The sequence below is a fragment of the Panulirus ornatus genome, chromosome 9 (assembly GCF_036320965.1).
Source record: "Panulirus ornatus isolate Po-2019 chromosome 9, ASM3632096v1, whole genome shotgun sequence".
Classification (NCBI taxonomy): Eukaryota; Metazoa; Arthropoda; class Malacostraca; order Decapoda; family Palinuridae; genus Panulirus; species Panulirus ornatus.
In genome coordinates, this window is record NC_092232.1 from 2,198,743 (window position 1) to 2,215,366 (window position 16,624).

Genomic DNA, 16,624 nt, shown 5'->3' on the forward strand with positions numbered 1-16,624 from the left:
CCAAATGACACAAGTAGCACAGATCCACACATAACAGTGGGAACTGTGAAACTGACCCACTGGTAGGAACATGGCACGCTTTACTCAAGATCCACACATACTTCACCCATCAACCCTCACAGAGGTTCTGGTGCACTGTCTACCGCACACACATTTTCAAATATCTTACATATTTGTAAAGACTTTTCATTCAAGAAATATCAACATATGTAAGTAAACAAGTGCTAATAAATGTCTGAAGCTTCTTCTGATGCTTGGTGATGTAAACTGTTATCATGCCAATGGTGAAGTTCTTCATAAGTGCTCCTTTAAAACACTCTTAGTCAGCCTCTTGCACAACTCCATCCTCATTTCCAGGCTTAAGACGTTCCTCTTGCACTTCATGTAAGAAGTGTCAGGCAACTGCTGATGACATTTGAATGAAGCCATTTTCCACAATAGTAAACAAGGGTGTACAAATATACAAATGGGCAAGACCAGCACAAAACAGCAATGAGAAAGCACATAGGAGACAGAATACAGTTACCAGTGCCGCAAAACAAGAGATGGGAATTACACTAATTGCAGTGGAGCAGTATACATATGATCTGAAGTAATTTTACATACCTTCTTAATTCTTTTTATTTTTTGAATATTGGAAGGTTGCAAACCAGAATTGAAAAACATATATTAGTTTGAACATTCTGCTATCTCAATTCATGGATAGCAGAGGTTTTACTATACCTATCTCTCTCTCCTTTTCATCTTGATTACATCCACATACATCCAGACACCCCAGCCAGAGCCTTCAAGGAGTATGAGCAGTCCTCCCTTAGCTCCTAATGCCAGGGGAGAAAGAATACTATCCATGTATTTTCTGCCTGACGTGGAAAGCAATGAAGAGGGGCAGGAGCAAGGGGCTGAAAATCCTCCCCCACCTGTATTACTTTCCAGAAGTAACAGTGGAAGGAGCCAAGTAAGGACTTTTTTCCTATAAGACTCATTCAAATGTTCCTGATGCTACCTCACTCATGAAGGAAACAGCAAACATGTATAAATGAAGATATATATTCTATATCTAAATGAAAGAAAAAAGATATATTCTACATTAATTCCCAATGTCAGAAGTGGAAACTTAAAGATTCACAAGTGGTTTAAAGCACTTGTATGCCTAATTCACTTTCTGCTCAATTCCTGTCTCATGATTATAAAAAGACAAGGAACAAAGATGATTTCAATTTATTAATCAAGAAAAACCAGAAAGGTATGGAAACCATGACTAAATATGCCCTGGAAAAAAATCTTTCTCATTAAACTCCCATATCAAAAGAATAGTTTTGATCCTGCAGTTTTGCAGTCCCCCTGGGTGGTCCTTTCTGCCAGTATATCAAGGTGTATTGGTTGAGGTATGGAACTTACAAGTAAGTCTTTTGTCATGAGCTATTGGACTAACCTATCCCAAGCATGAATAACAAGGAAAGGATCTTTGTTTATATGTCATTCCTAATACTCTAAGTCTGAGAAAAAAAAGTCTCCAATAAACTGACACACCCCCTAGGTCTGAATTCTGAGAGATACTTGTCTATCAAACATCAAGCGAGGTCAATGAGACAGAACCCAGATCAGAGGAGGCTTGATCCTTTTGTTGTTCAAGCCTAGAAGGGCTCAAACCAGGTTCAGAATCAGTAAAGCTCCAGCAGCAATAGCGTTCTAATACCTACTTTTTTTCTACAGTGACTGAAATAGTACAGGCAAAACATGCCCCAATCAAGGCCATCTTGGGTGAACGAAAAAGGTAAAAGAAAAAATCAGAAATTAATGAGGGCTCCATGTAGAGCCAACTCAAAAAGGAGAGAGGTATATGAAGAGGGGAAGACTTAACTCTCCCTCTATGGTGCCCACATACTTAATAGCCTTCAAAAGAACCATAAAAAACAATCACTTGGAACAGGGTTGCAGCAAAGGGAGGAGGACACTATAATGTAATCATATTATCTGCTGATAACTGAATAATTTCTTTTTAACTATCAAAATTATGAAAATCAAACAATAAAAACCTAATATTACCATGCAGACTACATTACAACCATTAATCAGGAAGGAAAAGATACAATTGAGAACCCATGTGAAGGGAGGAGGGAAACACACTGGTAACCAACTCAGTCATGCATAAATCTATTACCACCAAAACATACCATCAAGAAAAGACTTTTGGATCACTTGATTAATCAGCCACAATAATTTGTCCCCATTAACATATAAACACTTCTCAGACATGAAAGTTATGAGATTATTGGTATTGTAATTAGAAATAAACTGAAAAAAAACATGATATGGAATCTGGCAGCATCAACTGCCAGGTCACAACTAACACTCACCTTTAAGTTAAAACCATCAAGTTTGAAGGAATGATTGTAGAAGTTGTGAAGTGCCAGAACCCAATAATTTTTCGATGCATTTTAGAAAGAAAAGGATATAAAAAAGTTCAGGCTTGTTTATATATAACTTTCTTATGCGTGCAGTAGACAAATTTAAAATCTTTTTATAAAGAATTACATGCTCTGGCTCCCTAAAACACAAAAATTTAACAATCTTCATATCACCATTAACAAACTCCCAGTGAACTAGCCTGAACACCTAAAACAATTTCAGAGATTATGAAAATCAAATACCACATACAGTACAGCCTGTAGGGCCTCTATAGCCCAGCAAAGGTGTAAATACTGATAAAATCATCCCAAATGCATAAAACCTTCATACATTTTGTTTTCATACATATCACCATTTCCCACATTAATATACCATCATTTCCCACATTAAGGAGGTAGCATAAAGAACAGTGGACTTAGCCTTAAGAGGGAAAATCCTCACTTGGCCCCCTTCTCTGTTCCTTCTTTTGGAAAAGTTAAAACTGGAAGGGAGGATTTCCAGCCTCCCACTAAAAACCATTTTAGCTGCCTTCTATGACTTGCAAGGAATACGTAGAAAGTATTCTTTCATCCCCATCCCCAGGGATAAATCCTATGACAAGATATATGTATGTATAACATTATTATAACTAAAAAAAATTAAATATATGAAAGAAAAGGATACTGATATCTACAGTTCGTAGGAGGCAGGTCCAGTCATGTCAATCTGGTAGCAGTTACTGACTGGCTGAGAGTGGCCTCCATCAAGATTAGAACATTGCTGGGTGTGTGTGTGTGTGTAGGGAAATGGTGATACCTGTATATCTTTTGCATAAATAAGATATACTGTAAGTGCAAGATGAGCTCCTCTGACAGTGATGGAGTCAGGGAAAGGCATGGGCATACACATAAACAGTCAAGGGACCTTGATTTGTGGCCTCTGCTTCACTCACGCAAGCCAATTCAATGGGACTAGCCATGTGTTTAATATCAGTGGCCACTCATATCTCCCCTGTGACCATGACTTTGGTAACACTGAAATGCAGATATACGACAACAAAAAGTCTTCACACTTAATGACTATGCATAGCGAATCACATATGCAAGGCAAACACACCCCTTCAAGGTCAACAAAATTCAGCACCAAGACTTTATCAATGATATAACCCTCCAGAACCAAATTGCCAAGCAAAGGGAGACTGGTGTCAGCTTTATAAAGATATAAAGATATCTGTGCACTCTGCTGACTACATGGAGGGATATGACAAAATAAGTACATGCAACCAGGCTGACGCTCACCAAATTAGTGTGCAGCAAGAGCATAGTAGCACTTACAACTCCTCTACTTTCAGCCAGGGATTAGCCCCTCTAGTACCAAAAACCTGCTAAGCTCTCTCCTAAGAGGTACAGGGTTATCCAAGCTCTCAATAAATACATCCCTGTCACACAAGTAGGTACTTTGAAGAGATCCCAGAGGTCCAGGACAACCTCAGCTGCTATCACTGAGGAAGTAGGCTTGAGTAATGAATAATGGAGTGCAAGGCCCCCCCACTCCCTCCAAGCATGGTATGCATGCCAGCCACATGCAAATCTACACTTCGATTTGGTCAATGAGTATTCAGAGAATTATGTCTCATCAAAAATTATTATGATTAATAATATCATTAATTCTATTACAGGTTATGAAGTGTGGTGTTAACTGCTATCTTTATATGTCAGACCTTACCAATTATGAAAAAACTATATAACCTATAAGAACATAAAAATCCTTCAGAATGAGATGTTTTTCATACATGTTCACTGTTTCCTATGTAAGCAAGGCAGTGCCAGAAACAGACACTGGAAAGGCCTCATTTGCTCACATCCACTCTCTAGATGCCATGCATAATGCAATGAAATCACAGCTCCCTATACTTAACCAGGCCCCATGGACCTTTCTGTGGTTTCCCCTGGCTGCTCCATATACCCTGGTTCTGTCCAGTGATAGCACGTTGCCACCTATATAAAACACTGCTATCCTTTACATGCCTTTCACCTTCCTACATATTCAGGCCCTGAGCAGCAAAAATCTTTTTCACTTTATTTCCCATTTTGAACCCAACTTCTGACACATATATCCTTTTTATCAACCTCTCTTCACTCATTTTCTCCATATATCAAAACCATTTCAGCACACCCTCTTCAGTTCTCTTGACCACAACCTTCTTATCACATCTCCCTCTTACCCTTATATTACTTTATCAATCCACCTCACACCACATACTGTCCTCTAACATTTTATTTCAACAACATCGCTGGGCCTACATCTTCAAACATACCCATTTCTGCCCTCCCAGATAGGGAATTCCCTTTCCACACATTCCTCATTGCCCCCTGAACCTTCAGCCCTTCATCCACACTATGACTCACTTCCACTTCCATAGGTTCCATTCACTGTCATGTCTACCCCCCAGATATCCCAAAAATTCCACTTCCTTCAAATTTACATCCCAACTAATATGTCCCTCTGCACTACCTAACCCAACAGCCTTGCTTTTATTCAAGCCTACTCTTAATTTCCACCTTTCACACACTCTCCAAGCAGTTTCTCATTCAAATCTGCCTCTAATGCTAAGTAATAAGCAAACTATAGCAACTTCACACAGCCCTGATGCAGAACCTTAACTTATTCACAAACACATGCCTTCCACTCTTAATAAAAACTTCTCACCACTTCTAGTAGCTTTCCTCATACACTATACATCTGGAAGACCTACCACATGGCATCTCTATCAACCCTGTCATATGCTTTTTCTAGATCCAAAAGTGCCATGTATAGATCTTTCTGTTTAACTATTTCTCTCACATTCTTTACAACAAACAACTGATCCACACTTCCTTTAATACTCCTAAAACCACAATGTTCCTCCCCAATCTGAACTCTCTACATGCCTCCACCCTTTCAATCAAAACTCCCTCATACAACTTACCTGGTGCACTCAATAAACATAAACCTCTGTAGTTCAAACATTCACCTTTGTCCCCCATACTTTACACAATGGGAACTACATATGCATTATGCCAATCCTCAAGCAACTCACCATGATCCATACATACACTGAAAATCCAAACCAACAAATCAGCAACACGGTCATCCCCATTCTTAAGAAATTTAACTGCAATGCCAGCCACTCCAGCTGCCTTTCCACATTTCATCTTCCACAATGCTTTCACCCCCTCTACTCTCTTCACCAATCACTATGCATGCATGCCCAACCCAAACACCCTAAATCTGCCACCCTATCATCAAACACATTCAACAATCCTTCATAATACTCGCTCCATCTCCTCACCTCATCACTAACTGTTACCAATTCCTTATTTGCCCCTTCACTGATGTTTCCATTTGTTCTCTTATCTTTTCCACACTATTCATCTCCTTCCAAAACATTCCCCCCCCCGGAAGTTAACTAGTGTTTGCTCACTCCCAACTCTAATATGCCCACTTTTTCAGTCCTTGCAACTCACTCTTGACCTCCAGCCACTTTCTCTTGTATATCTCCTAATCAAATGCATTCCTTCCCTGTAAATACTACCCATATATCTCTTCCACATTTACAACTTTACTTTGTCATCCCACCACTCGTAACCTTTCTCACATGCCCATCTCCCAACTTCAACATGACACACTTCTTTCACCCACACCAGCACTGCTTATCTTTACCCTTGCCTCCACCAGGTAATGATCAGGCATCCCACCATCTGCCCATATTAACATATACACATCCAAGAGACTCCTTTTGCATGCCTATTAATTGGTATGTAATCCAATACCATTTTCTGATTCACCCATTTATATATGTCTCTCTTTTTAAACCATGCAATCCCAATCACCAGTCCTTTTTTGGAAACCTATCTCCAAAAGATGCTCACTATTTCTATTTAGTTTACTAAATACCCCATGTTTCCCAATTATACCCAAACTGCCACATTACTCACTCTCACATTTAAATCATCCATCACTAATACCTCATCTCTTGCACCAAAACTGCCTACACACTCACTCAGCTGCTCCCAAAACACTTGCAGCTTATCCTATTTCTTTGCATGACCATATACATAGGCACTAATATTCATCCCTTTCACAATCCATTCTCATTTTTACATTTTCAGCCACTTCCTTACACTCTTTCACATACTCCCACAACTCCTGATGCAGCTGCAGTGCTATCCCTTCCTTAGCTTTTGCCCTCATACTAACCCCTGACTTTACCCCCATGACATTCCCAAATCATTCTTCCCTTTTACCCTTGACTTAAAACACAAAAATCCCATGGTTGGTTATCAAGATAAATATCATAAAGGAGATGCAAACATTAATGTACTCTAGCTCAAAATAGATTCTTCATTGATTTGCCACTATGGCTCTGAGCACCTCATATGTAACATTCAAAGAATACATACCATACTCACCAGACTACATTAAAATGACAGAACTGGGGTCCCATTCTCAACTAAAATATTCTAAGTTTTATTGGGTATCAATTATTAAAAACCTGCACCAAAGCAGAATGTACCAAACCTGTTCTAAGTACATATAGCAAACAAAATACTATTACCAGTATATTTAGAAGATGTAGTGTCTGACATACTCTTACTACTGATAACAAGGGAACAAAATGGATGATGCGCACCATGCTCACCTCTCCGGGTGGATATAACACTTTCAGTTTCTGTGCAAGTGGAATCTTCAAGTTGACTCGTCGTATCTCCATGACTGTTAAAGGAAAAAGATTTAAAATTAGCAACTAAGCAATAACCAGGACACAGAATTGGTCTCATCCAGCAATAAAAATACAAAGTTTGAAGACTGAAAGTCTTTTCTCTCCAAGGCTTTGTCAACAAACAAATGTGATACTCCTAAGAGACTATTGGGGGTCTGGTTCACTTCAGACCCCAATATACTGGTGAGGGAAGCAGTGTCACTCATTCCTGGAACATTCACAAATTACTTGAGCTCAATGCTCAAACAGGTTGGACTCACCTTAGCCAATCAGCAACCACCACAAAGTAGCACCATACAAGGCTACCTCTGCTTAAACATACCTTACCTAACTCCAAGGCATGGCACCATATAAGGGTACCCCCTGTTGATTATACCTTAATCAACAACAGGCCACATTACCAACCTGAGGCAGCCATCACCAGCCACAAAACGGGCTCTGAGAAAAGGTTTTTCAAAAAAATAGGGAAAGGTTGAGAAAGGTAAGAAAAAAGAAAAAATTGCTTGCTGACACTGCTTCTGAGAGTAAAGGGTTTTAAGTCTTCAAAACCCACATTGCTCTCCTCTGCAGTCTGACAGTGAGCAAATGAGAACATATTGAAATGAAACACGAGAGTTAGAAAAAAGCTTTTGAGAAGCTAAAAACCATAACAACATATGAATTACCTTCACTAGTGAATTGGCAAATTGGGAACCAATTTTCTTGCACAAACAAATAATTTCCTTGGTAATCTTTCATGAAATCCAAAAACCTTTAAGTACAGAGCATGATGTTTTCCTAATAAAGTTTTCCAAAAGTGGATGATAGTGGCACTTTCAAAATTCTACAATATCTATTTTTCCAAAAAATGGAGTTTGTGTTTATCTTAAACCTACAAAAGTTCAACACAGAAAACAAGATGCTTGTGTCTCAACATAGCATGTGATTCACCTGGCTTTCTTTTCAGAGGATAAGGCTACAAGGAGAAGAGATTTTATAAGACAATTTTGAGGAGCTAAAGTACCAGAAAAACTATTAGACTATTAAAGGTTTAGTATTTCAGAAATCTCACACATAGGCTGAAAAGGAGAGGTAACTAGTTTCCTCAAAAAGGACTCGAGAAATTTACACCACAAAGGACTAACAAATTCATCTCAAAATCCACAGAAAAGGGTTCTTGAAGGGCAATCTTACATGATGTAACTGTTACCAGCCATGTACTTGTCACAGGAAAAGCTGGAAAAAATTAGCATAAGGCTTCCACAACTTCTAAGTCATTCTTATCTTTGAAGGTCTGAAAGAATTTCCATACATAATGACACCATCTTTGAGTATCAAATTTTATGTAATTCTTTGTAAATGGTCACCTGTTAAGCTTTCCTTAGAATTCCATCTGTACAAGGTTTGGAGAAAATCCATACATGCAGATTCTAGAATCCAGGACTTTGAGGTCAACCTGAAAGCTTCTTTCCTATACAAATCTGTTAACAATGAACTTGTTCTTAAGAGGACATCTGCAAAAATATCACACAATCCTCTTAGGATAAGAGGTTTGGATAAATAGGTTCTTGGACACATCCACACAATATCTTTTTTGTTAACTGTAACAAAGGCAGAGATTTGAAGAAAAAAATCCTCTGTTCATTAGACACAGTACAGATATGGTATTGTCTACAAGAAATAAAATCAAGCAACTGGGTTTCAGGACTATCTAGGACATGAAGAACCATGGAACCATCAGCTCCTTTGTCGAGATGAGATAAGAGAGAAAGGAGCATATTTGAAAGATGTGGAAGAATGCTGTGTTGAGTCATCAGCATATGAGTTATTCATAGAAAGGATATTGTTGATGAAAAGGAAATATGTTTACGAGACAGGACAGAACCTTGAGAGGGCACTGCTGTCGATGGGGAAAGGGAGCAAAGTGAGGGAGGAAAGCCAATAGGCGAGAGTCTGGAGATGAAATCTCAATACCACACCCTGTCTAGAGCTTTGTATATGTTAAAAGTATTCACAGAGGATTCCCCAGAATCTTTCAGAGATGATGACCAGACATTAGCAAGATGGGAAAGAATATCACCAGAGGATCTTAGATTCATGATGTCTGAGGATATGGGAGTTGAGGTGGGATTCAAAGACTTTGTTAATAGTAGGTGTTAAAGCAACAAGATGATAGTTAGAATGGTTTAGAATTGACAACTTTTTTTGGGTATGGGATGTACCAATGCAAGTTTCCAAGAAGAAGTACTGGATTAAAAAGAGAAATGGAACAGACCATCAAGCACAAGTGCAAGTAAGAGGCACATTTTTTTCCAGTCTAGGCACATGGATGCCATTAGGTCCTAAGCCTTGCTTGTGTGAAGAGATAGAAGCACTTTTCAGACTGTTCACAAAGAGATCACAATGAGGGGTATAGGATTAGTAAGAGTAACATCAGGAAGAGAAGAAATGTTAAGAGTCATCCCAGGTAGAGTGGATTAGTAAGAGTAACATCAGGAAGAGAAGAAATGTTAAGAGTCATCCCAGGTAGAGTTATAGTAGAAACAAGAATCAGATTTGCTATGTTTACGGGAGAGGCAGCTAGAGCAGAGTCAAACAAGAAATGAAGAAAAGGTAGAGCAGCAGAAATTATTAGTGATGATCTTAGCAAAAGAACAAAAAGACCAATCAGTGGACGACAAGGAAAAATTATCACACTTCCTCTGAATAAAGAAATGCTGTCTCATGGATAATGTACTTACTGTGATTTTGGGAAATGATAAATGCTGAATGAGAAACAGAGGAAGGAGAATTTTTTCAAGCTCAATGTGCCTTAGCCCATTCCTAAATGGCCACAGAACAGGTACCATTGAACCATGGATTGGAGGAAGTGGTCATTATGGAGGAAGCATCACCACCTTAGAGTCAGAAATTTACCAATGGCTATGCATTTGGCAGGGAAAGAAGCATTACCACATAAGAGACAGTAGGTTATCCAAGGGAAGTCAGAGGAGAATTTTAGAAGTTATTCCAGTCAGCTTTGTTGAAATACCAATATTTATGTTTAGAAGGGGCTGCTGAAGGGGTAGTTGCCCTCAAAATAGACACATTTATGACAGAGAGGCCAGATGAACCAGATGAACAGTGCAAAAGATTAGGAGGTTGGTCATAGTGGTCAGGAATTATGTGGAATGGGTGATAATTTGCTCTAGATCATTGAGAATGGAGAACTTGTGGACTTCAATCCTTCCACCTTCCACATGGGAGGAGTTCAACCATTCCTTACAGTGAATGTTGAAATCACCTTGAAGAGGATGTTAGCTTGTGGATGAGATGTCATCGCTGTATGGCAGGAGTTTAGATAGTCGAAGAAAGTTATAAAATTTGGAGAATTAGGAGAGCAGGAGATGAAACAAAGGAAAATTGTGGTTATTGAGAGACAAACCTCAAGCTAGATAACATTAAAGTTTGAGGATTCAGGGTCCTCAGGGAATGCCACTGGTATATTGATGCTGGAAAAAGCACAGACACCCTGTATGAAATGGAATAGTGAATGGAAATGATAGATGAATGTAAGAAAGAGGCTAGCGAGAACATAATTAGAGAGTGGAGTCTCACAGAGAAATTAGATATTAGGAGAGGTACTTGGCAGATGGTGTTTAACAGAAGAAAGGTTACTAGAAAGACAATAAATGTTGGTGGTGTTGTGGGAGAGACCAGTATTATTACTATGTGAACCCTCCCTTTCTGCAAGTTATGTTTTTTAGCTAAGGTCATCACTAATAATTTCTGCTGCTCTACTTTTCCTTCATTTTTATGTTCTGACTGTACTATAGCTGTCTCTCCCACAGATAAAGCAGCTCTCTTTAATTTTTGTTTCTCCTCTAACTCTTGGATGACTCTAATATTCCCTCTTTTCCTGATGTTACTCTTACTAATCTTATGCCCCTCCCTATGATCTCTTTATGAACAGTAAGAAAAGTGCTTCTCTCTGACTGCAAGCAAGGATTATGGACCAAATGGCATCCATCCCCCTGGACAGAATAAGTGTTCTTCTGAACTTGCACTTGTGCTTGCTGGTCTGTTCCAGTTCTCTTTAAAATCCAGAGCTTTTCCTTCATCTTGGAAACATGCATTGGTACATCCCATAACCAAGAAAGATAACCATTCTAAACCCTATAACTATAATTCTGTTGCTTTAACACCTACTATTTCCAGAGCCTTTGAATCCCTCCTCAACTCTCACATCCTCAGAAATCCTGAATCACAAGTAATATTCTTTCCTATCTTACAAATATCTGGTTATCATCCCTGAAAGATTCCAGGGGATCCTCTGTGATTGCTTGTGTTACGTACAAAGCTTTAGACAGGGTGTGGCATGGAGACTATCTTCAAGCTCCTCCCTTTTGGCTTCCATCCCTCGCTGCTCCCTTTTAACTAGTTTCCTCTCAGGTAAATCTATCTCTGTTGCTGTTCATGGATCAGCCTTTTCCCCTTTCTCTATCAACAGCAATGTCCCTAAAGGTTCCTTACTGTCTCTTACATTGTTTTTCCTTTTCATCAACAATTTTTTTTCCTCAATCAATAACTAAATGCACTCATATACTGATGACTCAACACAGCATTCCTCCATGTCTTTCAAATACACTCCTTCCTCTCTCTGCATCTCATCTCAACGTAACTTCCTCAAAAATCTCACACGAGCTGCAGAGGATAGACGAAATCTGGTTATGTTTAATGCATCCAAGACCCTCACAACTTTCCCCTGACATATCTTCATTTCCTTTTCCTTTTGACATATCTGCAATTCTGAACTGAATCAACAACAGTCCAACTTATCAACTCTCTCAGACTCACTTCAAACACTGACCCACTTGCCTTCAGCTGCAATGCTGATTCACTTTCCATGTTCTATCGGTATATTTATATTTATTTTGCTTTGTCGCTGTCTCCTGCGTTACCGAGGTAGTACAAGGAAACAGACGAAAGAATGGCCCAACCCACCCACATACACATCTATATACATACACATCCACACACGCAAATATACATACCCATACATTTCAACGTATACATATATATACACACACAGACATATACATATATACACATGTACATAATTCATACTGTCTGCCTTTATTCATTCCCATCGCCACCTCCCCAAACATGAAATAACATCCCCCTCCACCTCATGTGCGCGAGGTAGCGCTAGGAAGACAACAAAGGCCACATTCGTTCACACTCAGTCTCTAGCTGTCATGTAATAATGCACCAAAACCACAGCTCCCTTTCCACATCCAGGCCCCACAGAACTTTCCATGGTTTACCCCAGGCACTTCACATGCCCTGGTTCAATCCACTGACAGCACGTCGACCCCGGTATACCACATCGTTCCAATTCACTCTATTCCTTGCACACCTTTCACCCTCCTGCATGTTCATGCCCTGATCACTCAAAATCTTTTTCACTCCATCTTTCCACCTCCAATTTGGTCTCCCACTTCTCCTCGTTCCCTCCACCTCTGACACATATATCCTCTTAGTCAATCTTTCCTCACTCATTCTCTCCATGTGACCAAACCATTTCAAAACACCCTCTTCTGCTCTCTCAACCACACTCTTTTTATTACCACATATCTCTCTTACCCTTACATTACTTACTTGATCAAACCACCTCACACCACATATTGTCCTCAAACATCTCATTTCCAGCACATCCACCCTCCTGCGCACAACTCTATCCATAGCCCACGCCTCGCAACCATACAACATTGTTGGAACCACTATTCCTTCAAACATACCCATTTTTGCTTTCCGAAATAATGTTCTCGACTTCAAACATTCTTCAAGGCTCCCAGAATTTTCACACCCTCCCCCACTCTATGATTCACTTCCGCTTCCATGGTTCCATCCGCTGCCAGATCCACTCCCAGATATCTAAAACACTTTACTTCCTCCAGTTTTTCTCCATTCAAACTTACCTCCCAATTGACTTGACCCTCAACCCTACTGTACCTAATAACCTTGCTCTTATTCACATTTACTCTTAACTTTCTTCTTTCACACACTTTACCAAACTCAGTCACCAGCTTCTGCAGTCTCTCACATGAATCAGCCACCAGTGCTGTATCATCAGCGAACAACAACTGACTCACTTCCCAAGCTCTCTCATCCACAACACACTGCATACTTGCCCCTCTTTCCAAAACTCTTGCATTCACCTACCTAAGAACCCCATCCATAAACAAATCAAACAACCATGGAGACATCACACATCCCTGCCGCAAACCTACATTCACTGAGAACCAATCACTTTCCTCTCTTCCTACACGTACACATGCCTTACATCCTCGATAAAAACTTTTCACTGCTTCTAACAACTTGCCTCCCACACCATATATTCTTAATACCTTCCACAGAGCATCTCTATCATGTGCCTTCTCTAGATCCATAAATGCTACATACAAATCCATTTGCTTTTCTAAGTATTTCTCACATACATTCTTCAAAGCAAACACCTGATCCACACATCCTCTACCACTTCGAAAACCACACTGCTCTTCCCCAATCTGATGCTCTGTACATGACTTCACCCTTTTAATCAATACCCTCCCATATAATTTCCCAGGAATACTCAACAAACTTATACCTCTGTAATTTGAGCACTCCCCTTTGTTCCCTTTGCCTTTGTACAATGGCACTATGCAAGCATTCCGCCAATCCTCAGGCACCTCACCATGAATCATACATACATTAAATAACCTTACCAACCAGTCAATAATACAGTCACCCCCTTTTTTAATAAATTCCACTGCAATGCCATCCAAACCTGCTGCCTTGCCGGCTTTCATCTTCTGCAAAGCTTTTACTACCTCTTCTCTGTTTACCAAATCATTTTCCCTAACCCTCTCACTTTGCACACCACCTCGACCAAAACACCCTATATCTGCCACTCTATCATCAAACACATTCAACAAACCTTCAAAATACTCACTCCATCTCCTCTTCACATCATCACTTCTTGTTATCACCTCCCCATTAGCCCCCATCACTGAAGTTCCCATTTGTTCCCTTGTCTTACGCACTTTATTTACCTCCTTCCAAGACATCTTTTCATTCTCCCTAAAATTTAATGATACTCTCTCACCCCAACTCTCATTTGCTCTCTTTTTCACCTCTCGCACCTTTCTCTTGATCTCCTGCCTCTTTCTTTTATACATCTCCCACTCATTTGCATTATTTCCCTACAAAAATCATCCAAATGCCTCTCTCCTCTCTTTCACTAATAATCTTACTTCTTCATCCCACCAGTCACTACCCTTTCTAATCTGCCCACCTCCCACGCTTCTCATGCCACAAACATCTTTTGCGCAAGCCATCACTGCTTCCCTAAATACATCTTCTATAGGTATTACTTTGATTTTTGTTCCCAAGAGCAAGCAGCCTGTGTGCCCCCATCACTACCTAAACTAAGCAATACTCGGCATGTTGTAGCACCACATGATTACTGTGCGGCTGTCAACTAATCATAGTTGGGCAAATCTGATAACTATCTATTTCCTACACCCCAAAGCTTTGGAGCTCTCTACCCTCTCCTGTTTGCCCCAATAACTATGACCCAGCACTTTTTAGAAGACATGATTTTCCCTTCTAAAATTCGTAAGTACTTTTTTTCATCTCTTCATTTTCTCTTTCATTAATGTCTTTATGTTTTAATCAAGTCCCAGCATTGATGTGGACTTTTTGTGTGTGAGTGGAGCCTCTTATGTACAAAAACTAAAATCTATGCAACAGAACTAAACCCCACCACCTAAGCCATCCTAAATTAACCATCAACCCCTAAGAGACAGTAAAAGCTTACCCCTACCTCAAACTTCAGAAACCTATACTCACAGATTCCCCTACTAACAAATATGACAGTGACGAAATACATACACAAAGAACCTGATGAACACTGAACAACCAACCTTCTAACTCAACCTCGAACTCCATCCTCCTAGAAACCACACTCACAAGACAAACACAAGTAACAATCTACAATACTCATTACCCAACATTTAAAAAACCAAAAACACCTTTTCAACATATCCATGGTCATTACTCAACTCTACAGCACCACAAATATTAAAAAAAAAAATGCAGCAATACTCATTGCTCCCTTTCCTTGCATACCTTAGTCAGTAACTCTGCCTTTCTGTGCTCATGTCTGCACTGAACACCTTACAAAGCTTATGGCATGCATAAGGTGGGATGTGGGCAGGTGAGAAAGGGTAGTGACTGGTGGAGTACAGAAGTAAAGATATCATATGGATGAAAGGCATGGGATATGGATAAGAGTGTGCAGAGAAATGTGGATGTGTTGGAAATAAAATGTTTGAGGACAATTTGTGGAGTGACTTGGTTTGACTAAGTAATGATGGTATGAGAAATATGAGGTAACAAAAAGAATGTGGTTGAGAGAGCACAAGAGGATGTGCTGAAATGGACAAATTGGTTTTGAAAGAAGGATGATAAAGAGGATATATGTGTAAGCAAAGAGGGTTTATTTGTAAGAAGTGGAGAGATCAAGGAGAATGGAGAGACTACGTTAGAGATGGAAGGATGGAGTAAATAAAATTTTGAGCATTGAGCTATCAGGGCCTGAACATGCAGGAATGTGAAAGGCATGCATGGAAGAGAGTGAACTGGAATGACGTAGTATATTGGGGTTGCTGTGCTGTCAATGGACTGAACCAGAGAATATGAAGCATGCTAGATACACCAGAGAAAGGTCTGTGAGGCCTGACTGTGAACAGGGTGCCATGGCTTTGGTGCATTACAAATGACAGCTAAAGAATAGATGAGAGCAGAGGCAGTCTTTCTTCATCTGTTTCTGGCACCAGCTCGCTAACACAGGAAATGGCATTCAAAACCATGCAACCTCCAGCATCTCCATAGAAAGAACAACTGTACCCCAAGGAACTGCACTTGCACCTCTCCTGTCCCTCATTCTTATACCTGACACTGAAGCACACATGAGCCATAGTTTCATATGATCCTTTGACAGGTATGAAAATTACATTGAGAGATGATGCCGAAAGGCTACAAAGAGACATAAATGAAGTCTAAAACTGGATAACCAAGAACAACATACTTTTCAATAGATAAAAATTTCAACTCCTCTGGTATGAGGAAAATGAAGAAATCAAAAGCAACACAAAATACCAGACAAAGATGCAATCATAAAACAGATGAGTAATGTAAAAGACACTGAAGCAATACTGTCTAATAACCTAACTTTAAGCAAACACAATAAAATAAGTTGCCTTATGCAAAAGGATGAAAGGCTGGAGCCTGTGGACCTTCAAGACAAAGGAAGAAAACCAACAATGATATCATTCAAGGAACTAATTTTTTCAAGAAATTAATATTGTTGCATTCTTACATTACTTTACAAGGCAAGCAAAACTGGAATTTGAAACTGGGGGCTATCACTGCCCATATTAATGAGGAAAAGGAACTAATTTATTCTGAACA

At 39.6% G+C, this 16,624-nt stretch overlaps 1 protein-coding gene across 10 annotated transcripts in view; it reads right to left on the reverse strand.

Moving 5' to 3' along the window:
- Nucleotides 1-16,624, reverse strand: part of dsh (Segment polarity protein dishevelled) — a 184,545-nt gene that overhangs the window by 125,763 nt on the left and 42,158 nt on the right. For 6 of the 10 annotated variants that reach the window (XM_071664500.1, XM_071664499.1, XM_071664495.1 and 3 more), the window contains exon 4: nt 7,061-7,143. In XM_071664500.1, the coding sequence (XP_071520601.1) occupies nt 7,061-7,143 (83 nt within the window). The remainder of the gene's footprint in view (nt 1-7,060; nt 7,144-16,624) is intronic. The other 4 variants (XM_071664501.1, XM_071664493.1, XM_071664496.1 and 1 more) reach the window with 1 other exon arrangement.